General features: G+C 42.9%; 1 protein-coding gene and 1 long non-coding RNA gene across 4 annotated transcripts in view; one reads left to right on the top strand and one right to left on the bottom strand.

The window, feature by feature from the left end:
• Positions 1-23,466, top strand: part of ITGA6 (integrin subunit alpha 6) — a 77,048-nt gene that overhangs the window by 44,529 nt on the left and 9,053 nt on the right. For all 3 annotated transcript variants that reach the window (XM_060621667.3, XM_060621669.3, XM_060621668.3), the window contains 18 exons: positions 1,686-1,896; positions 2,634-2,827; positions 2,974-3,062; positions 3,761-3,879; positions 6,948-7,046; positions 7,499-7,560; positions 11,582-11,742; positions 12,131-12,274; positions 13,876-13,991; positions 14,115-14,304; positions 14,393-14,476; positions 14,574-14,653; positions 14,803-14,880; positions 14,967-15,069; positions 16,364-16,537; positions 18,064-18,162; positions 18,263-18,373; positions 18,473-18,571. In XM_060621667.3, the coding sequence (XP_060477650.1) occupies positions 1,686-1,896; positions 2,634-2,827; positions 2,974-3,062; positions 3,761-3,879; positions 6,948-7,046; positions 7,499-7,560; positions 11,582-11,742; positions 12,131-12,274; positions 13,876-13,991; positions 14,115-14,304; positions 14,393-14,476; positions 14,574-14,653; positions 14,803-14,880; positions 14,967-15,069; positions 16,364-16,537; positions 18,064-18,162; positions 18,263-18,373; positions 18,473-18,571 (2,213 nt within the window). The remainder of the gene's footprint in view (positions 1-1,685; positions 1,897-2,633; positions 2,828-2,973; positions 3,063-3,760; positions 3,880-6,947; positions 7,047-7,498; positions 7,561-11,581; positions 11,743-12,130; positions 12,275-13,875; positions 13,992-14,114; positions 14,305-14,392; positions 14,477-14,573; positions 14,654-14,802; positions 14,881-14,966; positions 15,070-16,363; positions 16,538-18,063; positions 18,163-18,262; positions 18,374-18,472; positions 18,572-23,466) is intronic.
• The window catches only part of LOC132671181 (uncharacterized), a 74,040-nt gene continuing 68,690 nt past the window's right edge, over positions 18,117-23,466 (bottom strand). Inside the window, exon 3 of the long non-coding RNA XR_009606982.3 lies at positions 18,117-21,621. This is a non-coding gene — a long non-coding RNA (uncharacterized LOC132671181). The remainder of the gene's footprint in view (positions 21,622-23,466) is intronic.

Raw genomic sequence — 23,466 nt, 5'->3', positions numbered from 1 at the left:
GTTTATTTTTGAGAGAGAGAGAAGTATTTAATTGTAAATGAAAATTTGACTTCACGGTCAAGAAACCAGTGGTCTAGTCTTTAAGATAGATGCCCATGGATTTTTGTAAACATAGATGCTATTGGAGCATCTGAAAGGATTCAGCACTTTTTATTAAGCACATTTGCCACTTTGATGAATGGATTTCCTCCAATGTGGGTGTCTCGCGGGGGAAACAGTCAAGTTTGTGTCCTTACATGTTTTGTTGTCCGTGCTGTCTGTGCCTCTGTCATTTCAACGAGTCCGTGGTTTTAAGGAATAAAATGATCAGCTTGGGGTTCGGGAAGCTGGCAAAGAGGGTGTCTTGCTAGATGCGGTGGTGGCCTGGTGGCCTCATCGTCCGGCTGGAGCGGCCGAAGCTCTCGTGCCTCTTACAGAGCGTAATTGCTTTTCCCTTCAATCTCTTCCGTTCCGTGCACGTGTCCAGGCCTGCTGTTTTTGACCAGCGTTTCCTACGCAGATCCTGATCAGTTTGTTTACAAAACACAGCCTCCCAGGGAGCGGTCCAACGTGTCCCCTGATGTGATGATGAATAGCTACCTAGGTTTGTGACCTCTGAGATGACAAATAAATTGTCTTAGTCATGGTCATTTGAGAAATTTTTTTTGGTCCATACAGAGCATCCATCTTTTTATTTTTTATTTCCTTTAAGTGGAGCACACACATGAGATCATGCCACTGTTGAGGCTCTGCTCCTGGATGGTTTTCAGAGCTGGATTCGGTTGCATCACCGTTTTCTAAACTTGGAGCTCATCGTATTTTGCCACTCAAACTTCACAATTTGAGAACTACAACAGTAGTGGTGAAGCTTTTTATAAATCCCACTAAAAAGGGGGAGCTTACACCATTCTGCACCCGCCTCACCTTTACATAGCAAGATTTGCTTAATGCGAGTGATTTTGATGGAGGCGTTTACACTCACTTGCTACCAGATCTCAGTCTGTTATCTGACATCCTACCTGATGCTTTATAATCAGGTGTCTCACACGTTCTGCCCTCCGAACAAGTATGTAATTGTCATCAATGACAGCTTGCTCACCTCTATTGTTTATACTGGGTTCTCAAATACTATATCTCACCAGTCATGGTCTTGTTTGCATGTTTGTGTCCAAGAATCAAGTTGTTTCAAAACACTGAAATGTTGCCTGTGGTATACGAATGATGTTAGCATTTGTTCTTGCCTGATTACCAAGGAGATTACTAATCATTACATTATAGCAGAGCCCTGTAACATGCACTCAGGTATGCTGTGTCTGGTTGTATCTCTGTGTATCCTTTCCCGTGGTAATTTAGTATCTAGCTTGACCTCCTTTGGCCCACAGTTCCAGTATTAAAATGGGGTTTGAGCAGCTTCTTCAGATGCATGAATGCTTCATGATTCAAGTTACACAGATGTTAAATAGCATAGGTGGTTTCCTTTAAAAGTCTTAATATATTTCCTGAGAGAGCAATGAAGTAGCCTACTTCTTTGTACTTGAGTCAGACCTCTTACCTCTGTAACTCTTTCGCATTGTAAATGTGATGAGCTGGTAGAGAGGCTCAGAAGGAGCGGGTTGGAAGCCAGAGGAAAAGGTAGTGATGGAGTTACCAATGGTAGATACCTCCTGAAATACGGGGTGATGTGAACTGTTATTTTGTGTTTCTAGGCTTTTCTCTGGACTCAGGAAAGGGCATTGTTTCTAAAGATGAGCTCACTTTCGTGTCCGGTGCTCCAAGAGCCAACCACAGCGGAGCTGTGGTTTTGCTGAAAAGAGACATGAAGTCTGCACATCTTCTCCCTGAGCACATTTTCGACGGGGAGGGTCTGGCATCTTCATTCGGCTATGACGTGGCAGTGGTGGACCTTAACAAAGATGGGTAAGAGGGTCTTAGGTTATTTTACGCTTGCCAAGAAATCGTTGGTTGTTTGGCTTCTTTAGGTCTTGAGAAGAGCCATCCTTTCAGGTTAGTGGATTCCAAAGAGTGTTTTTGCTACCAGGTTTTTACTATCCTGTCACATCTTCGTCACTTGTATTTTGGCAGCAGACCTTCATTGCCCTCCCCATGGTGTAGGATTACATTTCAGTTTTCAGTTTTCAGATCAAAACTCACGTTTTGGGTCTGTGAGAATTAAAATTTGGGGGGAAAAAAAGTTAACTTGAAAAATGACACCTACATCGTTCTTCTGTGATTTCTTCAGGGGCTGTCAGAGCATCTAGGATGTCCTTTTGAAAGTAGGGATTGGATTGGGGACAGAGTAATAGTTATGGCTGGTGGTGCCATTCTGGGTGGTGGGTGGAGGGGAGTCTCTGTGCACTCTCGTTCTAACTTGGGGACTGTCTTCAGGTTCTTTGATATTTTTCTTTGGGCATTTATTATGGGCTACCATGTAAAATGTTTTACCTAAGCATAAACATTTACATGCCTAAGCAGTATGTTACCTAAACATTACATAAAAATACCTTAAAATGTTTTAATTGATGAGAAATGAATTCCAGATTTGAGACCCTTGCCACATCCTATCTCTGTGTCCCTAATACCTGGGCTGGAGGTATTCTCCGTGAGCTTGCTGGTATTTTAGCTGATGGTTGTTTTATCCCTCGTTGTATTTTTAGGTGGCAAGATATAGTTATTGGAGCCCCACAGTATTTTGATAGAGATGGAGAGGTCGGAGGTGCGGTGTATGTTTACATTAACCAGCAAGGCAGGTGGAATAATGTGAAGCCAATTCGTCTCAATGGAACCAAAGATTCCATGTTTGGTATTGCAGTAAAAAATATTGGTGACATTAATCAAGATGGCTACCAAGGTAGGTAACAGATTGTGAAACAGTTATGCTGCTCCTAGGTAGATTGATTGTCTAAGATGGTGAGTGCTTATGGCATCATATTTTGAAATGTTGTATTGGGACGTTTTTAAAATGTAGCGTTTGTTGAAATGTGATGTCCTCAACAGATATTGCCGTTGGCGCTCCCTATGATGATCTGGGAAAGGTTTTTATCTATCACGGATCCCCGAACGGAATAAACACCAAGCCAACACAGGTAACCAGACAGCCTGGATTTCTACAATAAGGGTCTTAGCTTTTTGCCTTGTAATAGGGCATTTGGGTTTATGTGCATTTTCGTGCTACTCATGTTTTATTTACAAATCTATAATAGTGTGAATTTTGTAGTTAAAAAATGTACCGTTAGAAGATAGCTTGGAAATAGATACAAATGCAATGATGTAGATGTGCTTATTTAAATTGTAAAATTTCTTAGATAAATTACGAGTTGAAGTAATACAAAGGAAAAGATGATTTTGCCGGGACAGCACAAATAGATGGAAATATGATATCTTTCCTTTAGTAGCATACTAAATGGAGGTAAAAATGGGGCAAGTGAAATAGATGATTGTGATTACATGGAGAATTGAGACTCCAAAAATTAAAAATTGCTTTTGAGAAGAATAAGACATTTGGAGAGCAGGCAGAGAGGTTTGTTTGGTATATAGTAAAGAAGCTCATCAAAACTTGTCTCAAAACCTTTGAGATACAGTGTAAATCAGATGACTTTTATGAAATAAAATATATAAAGTGTTGGATAACATGTAGACTTAGTTATAACTCATTTATAATTTAGTATCATTTATAAGCGAACTCTTGAACTTCAGTTTAAAAGAAACCATGTGGCTTTTTGAAAGCACAGAGAAGCTTGTTTTGGTGGGCCAGTCGTTCATCCTGATGCCTTGTTCATTTCAGATTCTCGAGGGTAAAACACCTTATTTTGGATATTCAATTGCTGGAAATATGGACCTTGATAGAAATTCCTACCCTGATGTTGCTGTTGGTTCACTCTCAGACTCAGTAACTGTGTTCAGGTATGCGATCTCTGACTTCAGTGAAGCATGTTCAGTAATCTGGTTATACTCAGATTTTGACCCTTTTAATTGAAAATTGTAATACCTGAATTTCAAAGTCAAAAGCTTGTATGAATTTTGAAGATTTTTCTTTTGACAGTGGTATAACAATGTGACAAGACATGTTTTGTAAAATCTTGCTAATTTTGAATTGAGGAAAAAGTCAGAATTGGTGAAAATTCTACTTCATAAATATTTTTAAAACCTTATATTTTGGTAAAAACTGAAACATAAAATTTGACAGGACAAAGCTTATAAGGGAGGAAATAAGCATCCCCTGTATTTAATATCCATTAGTAAGCTCTAAAATCTTGGTTTACATCCTTTTAGTCCTTTGTTTGCTATGAACAGACATGTATATTTTACAAAACCGAGATCATAATGTACATATTGTTTTTAACCTGCTTTTGTCAGTTTGTAATGCATTAGTGGACTTCTTCCATGTAAGCGAGTTTATAATGTACAGGTGTTTTTTCCCCTTTCGTTGAGCACTTTTCTGAAATGAAGTTTATGGCTGCCTATAAGGCATCACATGGTTGGGTCCTAATTTAGTTAAGAACCGCCATACTGTCATTGGATATTTATGTTGCTTTTCAGGTTTGTTTTTGATGATACACAAAGCTGGTAAAATCTTGACTTTTGTTCATGTCCTGCATTATTTCCTTATGATAAATTCCTAAAAGTGAATTTCAAAAGTCAAAGGGCATATGTGTTTTCAGACTTTGGATTCAGATTCACCAAAATGACCTCCAGAAGGGCTACAGTAGTTTGCCCATCACCTTTGCTTGAGTCCCCCTTTTCACTGCTGGGAATCAGCATTAAAAATCATTTATTTCGGGTCACCTGGGTGGCTCGGTTGAGCATCTGACTTTGGCTCAGGTCATGATCTTGCAATCTGTGAGTTCGAGCCTCGGGTCGGGCTCTGGGCTGACAGCTCGGAGCCTGGAGCCTGCTTCCGATTCTGTGTCTCCCTCTCTCTCTGCCCTTCCCCTGTTCATGCTCTTTCTCTCTCTCTCAAAAATAAATAATAAACATTACAAAATAAATAAATAAACTTTAACAAATAAAAATGTTTTAGGCAGAAGGTATGTTAAAATATATCCTTCTGATATTTATGTCACATTAAAGCTTTAATACTATTCTACATGAAATACTCTTGCATCTGTAGCAATTGGTTATAAGATTTTGTGGATTTTTGTCTCTTAAATATGCTCTCAAAACTTTAATTAGAAATATATCTAGAATTTAATTAGAAATATAGCTAGCATCTTAGAAACCAGCACTGTCTGAAATAACAATAGAAAGGTAAATAATTGGGGCGCCTGGGTGGCGCAGTCGGTTAAGCGTCCGACTTCAGCCAGGTCACGATCTCGCGGTCCGTGAGTTCGAGCCCCGCGTCAGGCTCTGGGCTGATGGCTTGGAGCCTGGAGCCTGTTTCAGATTCTGTGTCTCCCTCTCTCTCTGCCCCTCCCCCGTTCATGCTCTGTCTCTCTCTGTCCCAAAAATAAATAAAAAACGTTGGGAAAAAAAAAAAAAAAAAAAGGTAAATAATTGAGATAAAAGGAAATCTACAAATGAGAATGTGGGCAGCATTTGTTCTTTTATATAGGCTTCCACCTTGCCCACGAATGTTCTCATGCCTTTTCTAGCCTACCGATAGATGGAGTCCAGAAGTTCCAGCTACCTGTAAGGGATTTGGAATGCTTATCAAACATCTTACCCAAGACGGCTAGGTTACCAGAAGACTGCTGAAGTCAGTCTAACTGGATCCATGTGGTAATAAAACCATGGAACCCATTCTGAGTTCTGGCTGAGGAGTGATGGAGATGCGAGGGGTCTGTCTCCCCATCCACTTACACTCCCAGCCACCGTCTAGTTGGATTTCTTGTACCTGAGGCAGAGCTCAGGATGTGGGCTGGGGGTGACCCCACTGGCTGTGGGGAGTAGGGGAGAAGATGGAAGGGAGAGCAAGGATGTTCTCATATGGTGAGAAGGACCAAAGGTGTGAGATTACAGCTTCTTGAGCATTTGCGAGGTTGGGGTTAAGGCAGGGCAGAAAAAAGGCAAAGGGCTTGAAGTTTCTGCTTACAGAGATACTGTTGGGGCAGAAAAGTTGTGATCCATTCTGGTGGCAAGAGGACAAAGGCTTGAGTCTGGGGATGGGAGCAAGGAAGGGCAAGTGTTTTACGATGGATATCCGAGAGCTAAGGATTGCCTGTAATAATACAATTCATGTATGTAGAAACCCTGATTGCATCCCAGGGGTTGGGTGTGTATGGGGTTTTAACCTTTTTGAATGTATTTTGGCAAATTTAAAACATGTCCATATTCTTTGACTCAGAAGTTCCACTAGGAGTTTATCCTACAGGTAAATTCAAACATGTGCCGAGAAGCAGGTACAAGGATGTTTGTCAGAGCCGGAAGCCTAAAAACAGCATCAAATGTCTACCCATTAGGGACTGGTTAAATAAATGATGTTGTGTGGGGACAGAGCAACACCACCAGCTGCGAGAAACCGTAAACTAGATCTATGGATAGATAGGAGAAGGCCTCTGAAATGTTAGAAAAAGCAACATTCAGAACAAGAAGCAAGTAAAGCTCCCATTGAAGAAAAGCATATGTATGTTTCTATATTTAACTTTAGGTAATATTTTTAACAGAAACACAAAGACCAAATAGGTTTCTGGAAGGACATACATACCAGGCCACTTGGGGGTTTGGATGGGGACAGAGACCTAACACTTACCTGAAAATTCTAGAACTTTTACATATCACACATATTACTTACCATTTAAAAACTCTGCTAAAACTATAAAACATTTTATAATTATAAAATGTTATGTTTAAAACTTAAAAAAAATTTTGTCATCAGGTTTTCAGTGGTATCTGTTATTTTCTTTGGCAGTGGGGAACATTTTTTTCCCCTTCTGGTTTTTAAGATGTTGTAGGCAGCTGATAGCATGTAAATTCATCTCCCACTCAAGGTAGCAAAAGGCTAAGCCTGTGTTTTTTTATTCGTTTGTTTTCAGGTCCCGGCCTGTGATTAATATTCAGAAAACCCTCACCGTAACACCGAACACGATTGATCTCCGCCAGAAAATGTTCTGTGGGGCACCTAGTGGGATATGGTGAGAGCTTTGGCTTTGTGTATGTAACCTCCTTAGTGTTGTGTTTTTGTTTTTTGTTTTTTTAAGTTTCTTAATTTTAAGAGTGAGCATGAGCAGGGGAGAGGCAGAGAGGGAGAGAAACAATCCCAAGCTGAACCTGATGTGGGGCTTGATCTCACGAACTGTGAGATATGACCTCAGCCAAAATTAAGAGTCGGACGCTTAACCGACTGAGCCACCCAGGTACCCATGACCTCCTCAGTTTCACAGCCCTGCTTTATGATGACCCGATTGCCCTGGGGAGCCATAGGCAAGGGTAGACAGAAATGGGCAAAGGGGACAGGGATTCTCAAGTGAATATATAACATTTTACTCATCAGTGGGCAGTGGGGTATTTGAGAGTTGGGGAACATGGGTTTGTTTTCTGCTGTAGTAATGGATCTTTTAAGGAATATGTGTTTGATTTTATACAGCCTCCAGGTGAAGGCCTGTTTTGAATATACTGCCAAACCCACAGGTTACAATCCTTCGATATGTGAGTACCCAGTACATTTAAAAATTCTGTATTTTCTATCTGCCAGGGTGAAAGTTCTGCATAAATAACGGAAAAATAAAAACTGCAGTGGCCAAGCTGGGTTCATAAATTCGTGTTTACGGAGTTCAGTGTATCTGTTGTCTTCTCTTTAATCAGGAGGGAATAACACTCCATTTGGTCCTCATTTGGATTTTCCAGAGCAGATGGTTTAGGACAGGATGCCTTGGGAGAGCAGTCATTTGCTACCACAACTGTTTCCTCCATTTCTGCCTTTGAAGAGCCATGTGGAAAATTGGTTTTGTGGCTGTGAGGTGGTGGGGGGTGGTTAGAGAAGAGTGAGAGCCACAGCCTGAGCATTGCACAGAATTGCCGCCTTAGCTCCTTTTCACTCCCTTGTCCCCTCCCAGAGGCCTCCATGGCCTGGAACACCCACGCTGTGTCCCTGAGTGCAGATTCCTGCAAGGCTGGAAGGCCGGTCGTGAGAATTCAGAGCCCTGGGCTCTGTTCCTGGTTCCAGCTCCGAGGCTGGCCGACCCTGCCGCACAGAGCAAGTCTCTTAACATTTGAGTTTGCATTTTCCTGTCAGTAAGAAAAATGCCTGTAATAGAATTACTACAGAGGATTGTGGTGAGAGCAAAGGAGATGCTGTGGTGAAAGCTGTTTGTCATTTACAAGGTATTATTGTGCTCCCTTTCCCTACAATCCAAACAGGATTTCTGCCCCAGGATTAGACAAGGCTAATGGTACTCTAACAGGAGTTAGAGTTCTGTGCTATGTTTTAGTAACAGCCATGAGTTTTCAGGTGTAAGCCACCTGCTGCAGCTCCAGAGGCAAGACGGGGGCACGGGAATTGAAAGAAAACCATTTCCCAAAGAGCAGGTACAAAGAGTGATGGTGACCTCCATCCTGGGTCAGGCGGTAGTCCCAGAGGCCTGTGGTGAGGGCGTAGCATGCCACCAGGGGCAGCTTTCTGAAGGGACAGGGTGGCGTTCAGTTTTTACTGGAGCTAATGAGCTTTCTTAAGTTTCCTCCTTGTTACCTAAAGTATTACTCCGTTTCTTTATTAACGGTATATCCCTTATGATGTCCCAGGATTTGGCAAACATGTCTGTCTCCACCCAGCTCACAGTGTCATAGGCCCCCTTTTTGTATGTTAAGCCTCCGTCTTTCCATATTTTGAGCCATCCTCAGGCAGTTTCTTTACCTCCCTGATCTCTTTAGGCCCCTCTTCTGGGCTGTCTGCCGCCATAGCCTCTCTCGCTGGGATCTGCAGACCTTGCCTGAAGTGTGCTTGCTGTGGCTGTGCCCTTTGCCTTTTGACGTGGCTGGTATTTTAGTCAGTACTGGAAACGATTCTTTGCGTAGCGCCCACTGAGAAGAAAACATCTTCTATGGTCTCTCACACCCCCTCATCCTTTCAGTATCTTTTGTGTTATTTTTACCCAAATGCAGTACCTCACACTTGTCTGTTTGGATAACGGGCGTTTTACCTCTGGGTTTGGAGTAGACTAGAGAGACCAGGAGAAATTGCAATTCTCTGACTAGAGGAGGAGAGGAAATGGGGAGACATCTTTCTCAGTCAGTCAGTCATTTTCCCATACATCTCTGACCACAGACGTGAAACCTCCTCAAGAACTCCCCGTCTCCTCCCACATCAAACATTTCTATACAGTCACGAACTTCATTCTAGCTCTCGTGCAGCAGTTGATGCCCTGTGTATGCAATTCATATTCAGTAACTACTCCATTAACCAAGTGTTTATGAACAACTCCATTAGCCAGGTGTTTACCGATGGCCTAATATGGATAGAACTTTTTTCTGTGAAGACATTTAGAGGGACCCTGTTTTTCATTTCCTGTACTTCCTGTAATTCTAAATCAAATAGAACTTCCACAAAGCTATAGGAGTTGATATATCTCAGATCTGTTCCCAGTGTCTGAGAATGCGAGCTTATTGTTTGATCAGGCTATTTTAACTCCATAGTCCTCAGATGCGGTGTTCCATACATACAGATATTTATAATTGAGCCTTAATGAGTATTCTACTTGGCTTGCCCCTCAAAAGGGCAGCAAAGGTGGCCTGCAAGGATTTTAAGATGATGTGAACTGTCTGGAGGGTTGGGGAAGGTTAGAGTGGGCCTGGTAGATAAACGGTTTTAATGCACCCACACCCTCCCCTACTTTTGCTGTGAGGGGCACTCAGCATGTGAGCCTTCATCTGGTTCATTGTGAAGTTAACAGGTCATTGATAAATGGATGATGTCAAGGCTACAAGGCTAAAATGGAGGCGCATTCCATTTGGCAGAAATTATTATTGAAAGTGTCAGTGTTTCTAAATTTTGGTCTCACACATCCGACTGGCTATTGTTTCGGCATAAGAATAACGTCACGTTGTTTGTGCATATGCCTGTGTGTGCATCGGTGTGCATGTTGGTGTTGTACCAGTCACTCCCGCTTCCGTTCGTCTGTTCTAAAAATCATACTTACATCAGGTGTTGTCCTGTTGCTGGGGAACACAGTGGCGGGCAGACCGATGTGGTCCCTGTGTACGCTTTTGCCTGGGGAAGACGGTTGGGCGATCACAGCACAGTAGCTAAGTGCACTGGCTGGGGAAATAGAATACTGTCGGATCCCCCTGGAGAGGCCGGGAAAGTCTTCCTGGAGGAACTGATGTCCACGCTGAGATCTGAAGGAGGAGTCGAGTTAGCCAGGCAGTCAGGGGGAAGTGGAGAGGGAAGGGGTCCAGCTGGCAGAAGAAGAGAGTGACTGAAGCAGAGGCCTAGAGGAAGTGGGAACCTGGACATCTAAGAGGCCTTCATGAAGCAGTTGTCTTGTGTGTTTGTGACAGAGACTTAGAAGCTGGAGCTGCCTCTGTCCCTCACTGTATGATCCTGGGCCAGTCTCCTACCTCTCTGGGTGTCCCATTTCTTCATCTGCAAGAAAAGGGTATTAAAATAGATGCTCTTTGAGGCCTCTTCTGAACTCCAGCATGAATATTAGAACATGGGTGGTTCATTTTCTACATTTTCTGGAGAAGTTTTGTTTTGTTTTGTTTTGTTTTGTTTCTTGAGGCTGCCTTCTGTGGCCCTGTACACACTTTGGTTTTCTTCTCCGCCTGATGGTTAGTGAGTGATTAATGAATGAATGTAAGCTATTTAAATATTGGCCCATAAAGAAACACAGTAGCTACATCAAGCAAACCAGCAGAGAATGCATTCTGAGGTCAAGAAATGAGATTTTGATCGTCCAAATCCTGGCTTGCCCTCTGAGCTCCATTGGTACAGATAATCAGGAACAGAATGTGCCTTCGAGGAGGTTGGAAACTTTGGTTGTGGGAGATATAGTACCTGGGCCCTCTAGCTTCTAAAAGGAATATGTTTTATCTTTTAATTCTTTTAAGTGAAAAGTTTCCTATTAAAAGACTTCTCTAATATCGATTATTCCCATTTGGACAACATTTTATCAGTGCATCTTAAACTTTAACATGTGTAGGAACCACCTGATGGTCCTGTTAAAATGCAGATTCTGGTTAACTAGGTCTGGCTGGGGCTTGAGGTTCTGAATTCCCAACAGACCTGAGGAGACCTGGTTCAGAGACCTTTTGTTAATATGCAGACATGGAACCACATAAGCAACAGACAGCTGAATGGGAATCAGTGTCTGCCTTTAAGGAGTGTTGGATCCCCCATTATCTTTAGTTCTCTAGGAGTTGTTGAAATTTAGCCGGAAATCCTTGGATGCTGCTCAGAGGTTTTGACTTATTCTCGAGCTCCCCCAGGTGGCTCAATGGAAATTTAACTTCAAATAAACTGTTAACAGCAGTGGGCAGGAAAGGACAGCTTGATTTGAAACACCATAAATCAGTCAAAATGTACGTTATCAGGAAATACGAGGAGCAACAAGGGCAATGGGAAAAGTATTCTTCTGCAAGGAACTAAACGCAAAAGGGAACTCCCCATACTTCTGGCTGAACTGTACGTGGATGCATTTAAAGTTCATATGATTTTGTTCATTTTATCTAGCCATTTTGGGTACACTTGAGGCGGAAAAGGAGAGAAGAAAATCTGGGCTGTCATCAAGAGTTCAGTTTCGAAACCAAGGCTCTGAGCCCAAGTATACTCAAGAGCTAACTCTGAACAGGCAGAAGCAGAGTGCATGCATGGAGGAGACCCTCTGGCTGCAGGTGAGGCCCACAGACAGTCACATCTGCTGTTAGCACAGAAATTGGGTTTTATGGTGGCATATGTAGATTTCTGAAATTTATGCGAGCGGCTTATTATTCAGTACGAAAGAAAGCATTGCGGGTGCTTAGGGCTCAGCTGGTGAAGTGTCCGACTTCAGCTCAGGTAGAGACCTCATGATTCAGGGGTTCGACTCTGCATTGGGCTCTGTGCTGACAGCTCAGAGCCTGGAGCCTGCTTCGGATTCTGTGTCTTCCTCTCTCTCTGCCCCTTCCCCACTTGTGTTCTCTCTGTCTTTAAAAAATAATAACAAAATAAAAAATAATAAAAAAGGAAATCATTGTTTGCCCAGGAACATTGACACCATGCTTAACTCTGCATACTTTTCAGGAAAATATCAGAGATAAACTACGCCCCATTCCCATAACTGCTTCAGTAGAGATCCAGGAGCCAACCACACGGAGGAGAGTGAATTCACTTCCAGAAATTCTTCCGATTCTGAATTCAAACGAACCCAAGACAGTTCATAGAGATGTAAGTCTTCCTGATTTTTGTATGGCCAAAGCTTTTGCCGTGTTATTATGTTACATCACATGTCTTTGAAGGCAGTATGACTAGTGATTTGCTTTAAAATCTATTCCTTTGTATTAAGTAAAGCTTTTTAATATATGCAAAGTTTGGTTGAGATTTGTTTCCAAAATTAATAGTGAGAATAGAAACATATGGAATACAATTTGGAACCAGAGTATTGTTCTGAATAATTTTTGGCCACTGGAACTTACTGAGACTATAACTGGCAGAACTTACTCTCGCTTCAAGTTTCTCTTGTAGCCGTATGTACAAAGAAAAATACATTGCGTTTTACCATTGAGAACATTAAAATGTAGAAAACAAACTTGCTAGTCTGAACATTAAAATCAAGCACCACAGGGGCACCTGGGTGGCTCAGTTGGTTAAGCGTCTCTTGGTTTCCACTCCAGTCATTGATCTCACGGTTCATGGGTTCGAGCCCTGTTGAGCCTGCTTGGGATTCTCCACCCCTCCCCCTGAGCTTGCTCGCACATGCACGTGCTCTCTCTCTCTCTCTCTCTCAAAAAATAAATACATAAATAAACTCAAAAAAAGTCAAGGCATATAACAATTCAGCAAGGCAGAAAAAGATTAGCCATAAAATAGTCATCTAGTGGCTAGTGTAGCCTAGCCTATGTAATCTTGGGAAGAAAAATTAACGTGGCTTGCCGTATGCCTCATATGAGGTGGGGTCTATTTGTTAGGGCTTAGAGTGGTGGCCATACAGGGTTAGGCTGGAGAGCTGTGGGATCTTGGTCTGTCATTGTGCACTTGCTGTCGTAATCCAGTTGGTGCTGGAGCATCCACTCTGAGGCTTTTGGTTCTGGTGGCCCACGGGTGAAGCCTTTCAGCAGGGAGACCTGCTTCAGTCTACACGTTGCCAGTCTTCATTGTCACAAAGTGTGGTTCCTTACACTACCGTACACTTTTTCGTAGACTTTGGATGTTATCATCACGTGAATATTTCTTGTGTCTATTCCTAGCTCTGTAGTCCAGTTAAACATAACAGGCAGGGAGACTGTTTTCCTGTTTATCAGTGTGATTCTTGAGCACTCGTTAGCACTGTACATTTGCTTTCCTGATCTTAAACTCTGTTTCCTCATTTGTACAGTGGAGCCCATAACAATATCCTCCTAAGTCTGTTGTGAGGATTGAGTTAAAATATGTAGTCGTGTGTTAGCATCATCATTATCGTTGGTAATTCTTACAGTATCCCTAGCAAGTAGGGTGGTGGTATCCCCATATTACCTAAGGTGAAACTTAGCCTCTGAAAGGTTAAGTGACTTCCCCCAAGCCACATGGCTAAGTGAGTGGCAGAGCCAGGATTGAACATGGATCTGTGTGGCTGCAGGGCTCACGCTCTTTACTACACCTCAATGCCATGGCCAAAGTGTTCTTAAAGCGTGGTTCTGTTAAAGCCCAGAGTGGGCGTTGGATGCATGGCAAAGTACCTTTGAAGCTTGTGCTGTGGTAACTGTCACACAGGGAAAGGACTGTGCGGAAACAGCCAGTCACTGTTGAGGGTCCTAAATGGCATAAATTACAATGGTTTTGTTTTCCTACAGGTGCACTTCTTAAAAGAGGGATGTGGAGCCGACAATGTATGTAACAGCAACCTTAAACTAGAATATAAATTTTGTACCCGGGAAGGAAATCAAGACAAATTTTCTTATTTACCAATGTAAGAATCGCTCTGTCATCCTAGCAAAAATGACTGCTTTGCAGTGGGTTACTGAAAATGTACTGAGGGCTCTGTCATTTTTCTTGTTTTTTGTGTTTGTTTTTTGCATTGTTTTTTTAATAGTCAAAAAGGTGTCCCAGAACTAGTTCTAAAAGACCAGAAGGACATTGCTTTAGAAATCACAGTGACAAACAGCCCTTCCAATCCAAGGAACCCCACAAAAGACGGCGATGACGCTCATGAAGCTAAACTCATTGCAACTTTTCCGGACACTCTGACTTACTCGGCCTACAGAGAATTGAGGGCTTTCCCTGTAAGTGTTTTTGGAGAGCTGTGAGGAGGAAACACCCAGAGCTGTGCGGCAAGTGAATGCATTGTGATCTCGTGTTTTTTTGTTACAGGAGAAACAGTTGAGTTGTGTTGCCAATCAGAACGGCTCACAAGCAGACTGTGAACTTGGAAATCCTTTTAAAAGAAATTCCAGTGTAGGTGATGCCTTTACATACTGTATTGTACTGTTTTACGTGCCATTACAGTGTTGACATGCTTGATCTCTGGTAACATGTCTTTCTATTTGTTTAGGTGACTTTTTATTTGATTTTAAGTACAACTGAGGTTACCTTTGACACGACAGATCTGGATATTAATCTGAAGCTGGAAACGTAAGCGTTTCTTCAACCTTTCCATTCAGAATTATTTCATGAAAGCACAGCCAAAGAACCAGCTCTGCTCGAACTCCTAAAAGAAGTGTAATTGTAATGAGAAAACTGACGGTTAAAATGAAACCCTATTGTTTCCTTTTCATTTTCAGAACAAGCAATCAAGATAATTTGGCTTCAATTACAGCTACAGCAAAAGTGGTTATTGAACTGCTTTTATCGGTCTCTGGGTAAGTGTTTGTGTTTAGCATAACAAATCAGTGTTTAAAAGAACCGTTTACAATCCTGCTAAAACTGGTGTTTTTTAATTTAACAGAGTTGCTAAACCTTCCCAGGTGTATTTTGGAGGAACAGTTGTTGGTGAGCAAGCTATGAAATCTGAAGATGAGGTGGGAAGTTTAATAGAGTATGAGTTCAGGGTGAGTTGAAGCAGTTGGTCTTCCGTATTATATATACTAAAAGCTAACATATACTATATATGGTGATATGTGATGTAATTTTAATAAATGTGGATATGGATTTTAGTATGTAATATCAATATTAAGCAATATTAATAAATAAGCATGATAAATGCTCTGTTAAAAGTGAGTTCACCAATTTTTAAGCAACAGACTGGCTTACGGTAAAAGTTTTATCCTCCACAATGAAGAACACAACCGTCTATTCAACATAGGACTTTGAAAATCCAGTTCAGTTTGGCCATTTTCCTATTAGAGAGTTTTAATGTGTAAGTGGTGTAGAGACCAAGGAACGCCTCGCCCCTCCCCAGAGTCTGTCTGTAAAACAAAAATCTCAAAGTACTTCATATCTGGCTTTAGATTGTGTTATGACTCATTTCTTCCTCCACCATAAGGACATCTTTCTTACTGTGTGTGGCTAATGTTCCCTAACATTTCACAAGCCCAGTGCCAGTAAGGAAGACTACTGATTGCTCTGAAGCATTTCAAAATAGGAGTCACACAGTGCCTCTAAGTCTGGTTGGATGAACAGAAACGCGTAGGACAGAGGTGGCTCATACCTCATCCGTGGATTTGGGTCTGAGATGGCAAGAATGTGCCCACCCCTGGCCCCAGCAGGATGAAGGGGTTGAATTCTGTTGTGTGTGTGTATGTGTGTGTCTCAGCATCATAGACACAGCTGCGACAGGTGATGGCGGTGGCCGTGATGATGCCTGCGCAGGGGTGGCTGAGAGCCACGTCTCTGGGCTCCGCAGCTGTCCCCGCGCACAGACAGAGAACTCGTGCCTTTTTCGGCTTCTGCTGCGGGAAGTTACTGTGTCCCCAGCTTGGACTCCTGATTCACGGCTGTCATAATGGTTTTTACTCAGACTCTGCGTTGTTACCCAAGCCTCCCCTGGGTAGTAGAGGACAGAGGCTGCTTCATGTTTACAGTGGGAGGGGCTTCCCAGAAGCAGGTTATTGGTGACTTCCCCTGAGTGTGTTGAGGGTGTGGCGTATCTGCACCACAGATGCTGTTGTACACGCTAGTTCCTGGGTGGGAATGAGCAATCATTTCTCTTTACCTTTTCTAGGCATCAATCTCTGTTTTGGACCCCATATCGGTAGTCTCAATTTTTGGAGCCTATACTTTCACTGTAGGATTATGCCAGATATTTTGGGTTTTTTTTTTTTCCCCTTGGCAACAGGAGCTGCTACTTAATTTTATGTTGAGAGAATTACACTGAGATATATAATACGTATTATTTTCTAACAGGTTATTAACTTGGGTAAACCTCTTAAAAACCTCGGCACAGCAACCTTGAATATCCAGTGGCCAAAAGAAATTAGCAATGGCAAATGGTTGCTTTATTTGGTGAAAGTAGAATCTAAAGGCTTGGAAAAGATAGCTTGTGAGCCGCAAAGTGAAATAAACTCCCTGAAACTAAAGGTATGTTGATGGATTTATCTCCTGTCTCCATCGCTGTAAATAGGGAAGCTAACCTTTGAGGGGAAAATCATCTTTTTCCTTAGGAAACTGACATAGTGGCATGTTGACTTTTTCTCTGGTGTCAGTTTCTCTGTTACAGTTGAGTATCCAAGTCAGGCTGAGGGTTGCTGCTGATTAGTGATCGTTATGGCAGGGTCATTCAGCACTTGTTGAAGGAAATGACGCTTCCTGGAGTTTTGCAGCCCAGTATGACCTATAAAGAGGACTAGGATATGCTTCTGGGGGTTGGCCAGCCAGTGTTAACTCCCGGGAGAACCAAACTCATTACAAAGGATATTAGCACCTTAGCAAGTGACCTTCAGAGCTTTCATTCTTATTTTTTAAAATAGTAAATACTTAATCGAGTCTTTATTGTGTCTCAGACACTGTGCTAAGCATTTTATTTGCTTTTTCTCATTTCATTCCCTTCCTTTAAGGAATTTTTTTTTATCCCTACCACTTCATAGATGAGGAAACTGAGGTTCAGAGAGATTAACGTTTTAAGAATCAGCTCGGCAGCTAAGAGGCAGATTCTGCATTCAAGCTCAGCTCCGCCTGTTTTCAGAGCCTATGTTCTTAACTGCTCAGTACTGGTGCACATAACGGGTTTATCATCTATGCTCCAGTTGGAGGATCTGCTTTGTTATTGCATGTCTGTTTCTTTTAAGTTGTAAAGTGACTCGGGTATGACTAGTGTGAACAGTTGGTGGCTTATAGAAGTATCCTCTGTTCATCAACTTTGAAAAACAAGATGGTCCAGGGGTGCCTGGGTGGTTCAGTTAGTTGAGCGTCTCTTGATTATGGCTCAGGTCATGATCCCAGGGTTGTGAGATCGAGCCTCATGTTGGGCTGTGCGCTGAGAGTGGAGCCTGCTTAAGATTCTGTCTCTCTCCCTCTGTGTCCCTCTCCCCAGATCACTCTCTCTCTAAAATAAAATTAAAAAAAAAAAAAGAAACCCAAGATGGCCCATTACTCTTAATCCTGTCTTAAGGAAAATGCTATTTTGAAACAGAATTCTTACATGGCTTACTTTTCAGTACTCTACTTTGAATAAGTCACTGACTAGTTCTTTTGCTTTTTTCCTTGTTCTTCAGTGTCATTTATTTATTCAAGATGTGCTGATTTTGTACCATACATTAGTTACTGAGCTGGGTGCTAAAGATAAAGCAATGAAATCTGATGCCTGAACTCAGGGTACTCAGTCTGGTGAGGAGACAGAAGAACATAGAAAGCCTCTTTTTCTTTGCCTGAGTTTTGAAGTCAGAGTGGGAATAAATGACCTTAGTCAATAAACTCGCAATGAGATCGGAACATTTGTGGATTTTACACTTAAATTATTTCTGTGCCTTTGATGACAGGAGACGGGCAGATGTTAATTGCTGATTACGTGAATTTGGCGTTATTTGGGAGGGAGGGCTCAAGGGTTTGTATGCTAGGGACAAAGAATTACATTAAGTAGAACTAGTTTGGATATAATTTCTTTTCAGGAGTCTCACAACTCAAGAAGGAAACGGGAAATTGCTGAAAAACAGACAGATGATGGCAGAAAATTTTCTTTATTTGCTGAAAGAAAATATCAGACCCTTGTAAGTATTTTTTCAAGAGCTGGGACTGTTTGACAGATGGTGGCGGGAAGGTCTTCCCTGTACTGTTGGATTTTAACTGCCCCTCTTGTGTCCTGTCCAGAATTGCAGCATGAACGTGAACTGTGTGAACATAAGCTGTCCGCTGCGGGGGCTGGACAGCAAGGCCTCTGTTGTCCTTCGCTCGAGGTTATGGAACAGCACATTTCTAGAGGTTTGGTCCTGCCGTGAGGCTGTCCCCTGCAAGTCATTTGCTGTTTCTTAGGACATCTCTCACTTCCTTAATGCATTTGCTAACTTTGTCTCCAAACAGGAATATTCCAAAATGAACTACCTGGACATTCTCGTCCGGGCTTCCATTGATGTCGCTGCCGCTGCTGAGAATATCAAACTGCCACACGCAGGCACTCAGGTGAGAGGTCCCCCTGTCTTGCCTGAACTCGGAGAAAATCACTCTGTCTCTGCCCTGTGCCCCAGCCTGAGGACATGCTACTGTGGCACTCATTTCGCTCACAGCACCGTGACCCCTCCTTTAGGAGAAGTCAGATGATGCTTTAAGGTGCTGCCACCCCAAGCTGTATTTTAATAGAATCATTGGAAAAAGAAGTACCTCTGGGGTCATCTAGTTCTGCAGTGCACGTGGCAGATTGGAGAGCTATTAGCCCCGTGAAAGAATGGGTGCACCTCCCACCTCTGTAGAAACCCCAAGTCTTAGACCATCCCTGATGCCGTAGTCATCGCTGGGAGTGTCCCTGCTGATGGTCACCACCACTTTATGGAGCAGCTCATGGCACGTGTGGCCAGCTGCAGTTATTGGAAAAGATCTCTTTACATGTGAATCCAGAGGTGAATCTTATAAAATCGGTCCCTGGTTATGCACCTTGGCACAAGTCCCAAATGAGCCCTCTCTCTTAGCCACGTAGCAGCCTTTGGAATAACTGAAGGAAACGGAGATGCCCCTTGGACATGCCTTTCCTTCCGTTCAGAGCGAAGCATCCACCTCTTCAGTTACCCGTCATGCCAGGCCCTCTCCTCCTGGGCTGGCGCTGGTCCGGCAGTGTGACTCCCACATGGGCAGAGTGTGGACCTGCTGTCTGCCTGGTTCGCCTCACCCTGAGGCCCCGAACTCCAGACACCTCGGCCCCACGCTTCTGTCAGCCTAAAACTTGGTCTTGTGGTGAACATGGGAGACTGTTTGCATTTCTAGTGGCTACGGTTTATGTTCTGCTGAAACTTCCCGGTGTTTTCAAAAGAATGTGCCGTCAAGCTATAGCTCCCATATCCTGTCCTTGAGCAATTTTTAAAAATCTAAATGTATTCCTTTTAATATTTTTTAACGTTTATTTATTTTTGAGAGACAGAGACAGAGTGCAAGTGGGTTAGGGGCAGAGAGAGAGGGAGACACAGAGTCTAAAGCCGGCTGCAGGCTCTGAGCTGTTAGCACAGAGCCTGACGCGGGGCTCAAACCTACCAAGTGTGAGATCGTGACCTGAGCCGAAGTCAGAAGCTTAACTGGCGGAGCCCCCCAGATGCCCCTAAATGCATGCCTTTAAATGTGTCCTTACGTTTTATGTGATTTGCTTGTGGTCTGTCATTTCAGTTCACAGAGTAGTTCTGAGTCTTGATCATTTGCCCTGGTAGTGTTCTATGCCTGCAAGGTTTTATCTTTTTCAAAGCTGAGAGGCATGCCTTCTCTGGCCTCAGGCAATTGAGAAAAATGCTTCACGGGACTGGGAGCAGTGGCTTCAGGGGCACAGTGGAAAGGGTTCCTTGTGGGGGTCTGTAGCCCACAGGGGCTTCTGTCATGCTCTCAAGATACAGTGACTGCATGTCATAGACCAGGATGTTTTACAAGAGACTGAGAAAAAGATTGTGACTTACCATTCTTAAACTGATCTACTGATGTGCCTATAGAAGTGTTTTGGCTTCAGTCCTTTGAGCCAGCAGTGAGCTCTCCTGAGCACTCGTTTCTGAATACATTGATTTTTAGCTGTTAAAACCTATCATCCAAACTAGAACACATTTGTCTTTTTGTCTGGGGCAAATGCTAAACTGGGCAGGATGCTGGGACAAGGGATATAAATTAGGACTGTCCTAGGCTCACCAGGACATACGTCACCCTGGCCTTAGATTATCTTTGCATGTTATTCCAGCCCACCTTTCTACCTCTTATCAATAAGGCATCATAGAGGACGGTCAGTGGAGCCATAACCTTCCTGAGAAGCCCTTCTCTATCCTGACTGGAGGCAGCTGCGATAGCTTGCTAGAACTTTAAATCAGTAAGCCTGAGGGGCACCTCAGGGTGGCTCAGTTGGTAAGCGTCTGCCTTTTGGTTTCGGCTCAGGTCATGAACTGCTGGTTTGGGAGTTCGAGCACTGCAGTGGGCTCTGTGCTGACAGTGCAGAGACTGCTTGGGAATCTCGCTCCTCTCTCTCCCACTCCTGCTTGTGTGCACTCTCTCTCAAAATAAAATAAACACTTAAAAAAAAACAACCAGTAACCCTGAGAATCACTGAGTTTTCAGAGCTGGAAAAAGAAACAACACTTTAGAGGGGATGGATAAACATCATAAAACATTAATAAAATGTCTACAATTTACTAGACATTTTACCTATGTACAGTCATTTAAACCTCAGAAGAATGACAAGGTAGACTTACCCATTTTACCAAAAAAGGAAGCAGGCACAGTTGGGATCCTGAGTTGAAACCTATAAGTCTCTGGTTTCAGGGCTCCTATTCTCTTTGACTCTGTAACGCCTGCTTCCCAGTAAGTCTCCAGATGTCAGATTCCCATGAGAAAACAATCCAAGGAAGGTTGTCTCTCCCTCAGGTCACAGGACCGCCATGTGACGTGAGACCAGACCTTGGGCTCACAGGCCCCCATCAAGTGCTCTTGTTTTCTGGAAGATGATGGGACTAGGGTGCTGGTACCCAGTCTAGTGGCTGGGTCACAAATGAAAGTGAGGTTCTCTGGGGCATTTCATGTAAGGGCTTGGAGAACTCGTGCATGCTAATGGGAAGTGGAGTCTGCTGTGACCCTCCTTGGTTATTTAATAATGGGTGGATTTGTGAATGTATTACTGTTTTGTATCTAGAGTGCATTTCTTTTGAAAATGAAGACATTTTCTTATCTCTAGTCTTCTGGTACGTCTTCTGTTGACTCTGATTTCTGAGATACAGCAGCTCAGATATCCATCTACATGTTTCTTTAGTATTTTCTTTAGTATTTAGGTGTACTTTTCCTGGGCCTAAAGATGTGAGCTTAATTCAAGTGTCAGGATGCCTTTCTCTTTATTCCCTCACTTATTGTGGGTTTCCGTTTCATCTTTATCTTAGTCCATCTGTCCTTTCTAGCCTGAAGATCATTTTTCTTTGGAGATAGAAGCAAAGGAGGTTGAGTAATTCAGTCTTGTCTTTTGGTCTTCATATTAAAACTTCTCCTTGCTTACACTCTAGTCCTGGCTAGAAGAAAAGAAAAGGAAGAAAAACAAAAGAACAAAAAACACCTTTTAGTTTCCTTATAACCCAACCAATTTTAAGAGTGTTCTGATTGCTTCTTAGTACATTTTAGCACATTGTTATAATAAAGTCAGAGAGCTGGTCACCTAATTGAACCAGATAAAATGGTTACATTTTAGCATCAATTAAATCCATCCAGTTAACAAGTACTTATTGTGCACACACAGTGCCTTCCCTGCACAAATGCTAGAGAAGCAAAGTTGAATAAGATACAGTGTTGACTGTTAAGAATTTCATGGTCTAGGGGAATGTGAACCAGGAGATAATTGTTGAATTAAGTCAAGGAAGGAAGAGATTGTTTATTGGTTGTATTTATATATCCCCCACTTCATTCCTAAGGAAATGGAAAAGAGTATCTGCTTCCTCGTTGCCAAAAATAGGTAAAAGGCATATCATTCTTCAGGGGAATGTGATTTTCTTCTTTTGGCTTTAAATTCAGAGAATATGAGATCTGGATCCTTTTACAAGATGGGTTTCTGATATGAGGAATGCGCATGAAAGGTGATGATGTCTTTAATAGAGAGTTTTGTGAAAGATATGAAAATCCCTTCATGTGATTTCTTAGATTGATGTTCTAAGAATAGAGAGTACTATGTCAGAGAGTGATTCAGGGGAACCATTCTGGCAGTGAGCAGGCAAATGGGGTCTAAGCACTGCTCACTCATGATGGAATTTAATGCGTCAGCAGAGCTCAAGCCTCATCTTCACATGCATATGTGAAATGTGCAAACGCCTAGATTTTAAAGAACAACCCCCCCCCCCAAATGTTTTTGGAGTTGGAGTAATTTCCACTCCCCTTAACCTGTCACTGTCCATCAATAATAGCTGCTGTCGCAAGATCTGACCAGGCTTTCCAGAGCTCTGGAGGTCACAGCTCACGTCTGGTCTCCCCTTCCCCAGTTCTGAGGTCAGCTCCCCCTTGATTCCCAGTCCCAGCTGGAGAATGACTGTCTTAAAAACAAAACAAAATTTAGGTGAAAGTTTATGGAAAAAACAAAGTCTTGCTGACTCTCCTCTCTCACCTTCCTGGACTGCAGTGTGGCCTTACACACAGCCTGCGTTTGCAGAGCATATCTGCCCTTTACAAGTGTAGCCCTGCCCCTGGCTTCAGTCTTCAGTCTTTGACGCTGAGTTGTTTCACAGTTTCTGAAAGGCTCCAAAATCTGGTTTGAATGGTAGTCAGACTCGGGGCTAGACCTCTCAGCAGGATGTACACTCCACCCCCACCAAATCAAAAATTACCTTGTTCAGCTCTTATACTGTTGGATTGCTGCCATTTATAGGAGTGGTTTCCCCTATTATCAGCCATTTAAAAGGCACTCTGATAACACAGTGCGATTGTGGGGCTGGGTCCCCTGCCACGGACCAGTCTCCACTCTCCACTTCCAGATTTATCAGAACTTATTCTTAAAAATGAGGATGGTCCTTCCAGGTTGTCATCTGGCCCCCAAGTAAATGAGATCAGCATAGGCTAATTTTTTTTGTTTGTTTTGGTTTAGAGTAGGCAGGCTTACCAGTCACATCGAGTACGCTATTTCATCACTGGTCTCTCACCATTCTTTCTTCCCACTAAGTGGATACGCCTGTGTTAGACCCAGTAATCAGGGGTGGTTTTAGCTTACAGCTGGGATGTCTTTCCGAAGGGGGATGGAAGGTAGGGAGGATTGAACAAAGCCCCCCCCCCCCCCCCCCCCCCCCCGCACAGTTGTCTGGCAGTTTGAGAGAAACCTCACTGAGAGCATAACAGGAAACACAGTAGCTGGGAGAGGTGTCAGAGTTGGTGTAACA

Source organism: Panthera onca, chromosome C1, assembly GCF_046562875.1.
Source record: "Panthera onca isolate mPanOnc1 chromosome C1, mPanOnc1 haplotype 2, whole genome shotgun sequence".
Taxonomy (NCBI): domain Eukaryota; kingdom Metazoa; phylum Chordata; class Mammalia; order Carnivora; family Felidae; genus Panthera; species Panthera onca.
Note: the sequence above shows the minus strand (reverse complement) of the source record. Positions and strands in the feature narration are given on the sequence as shown.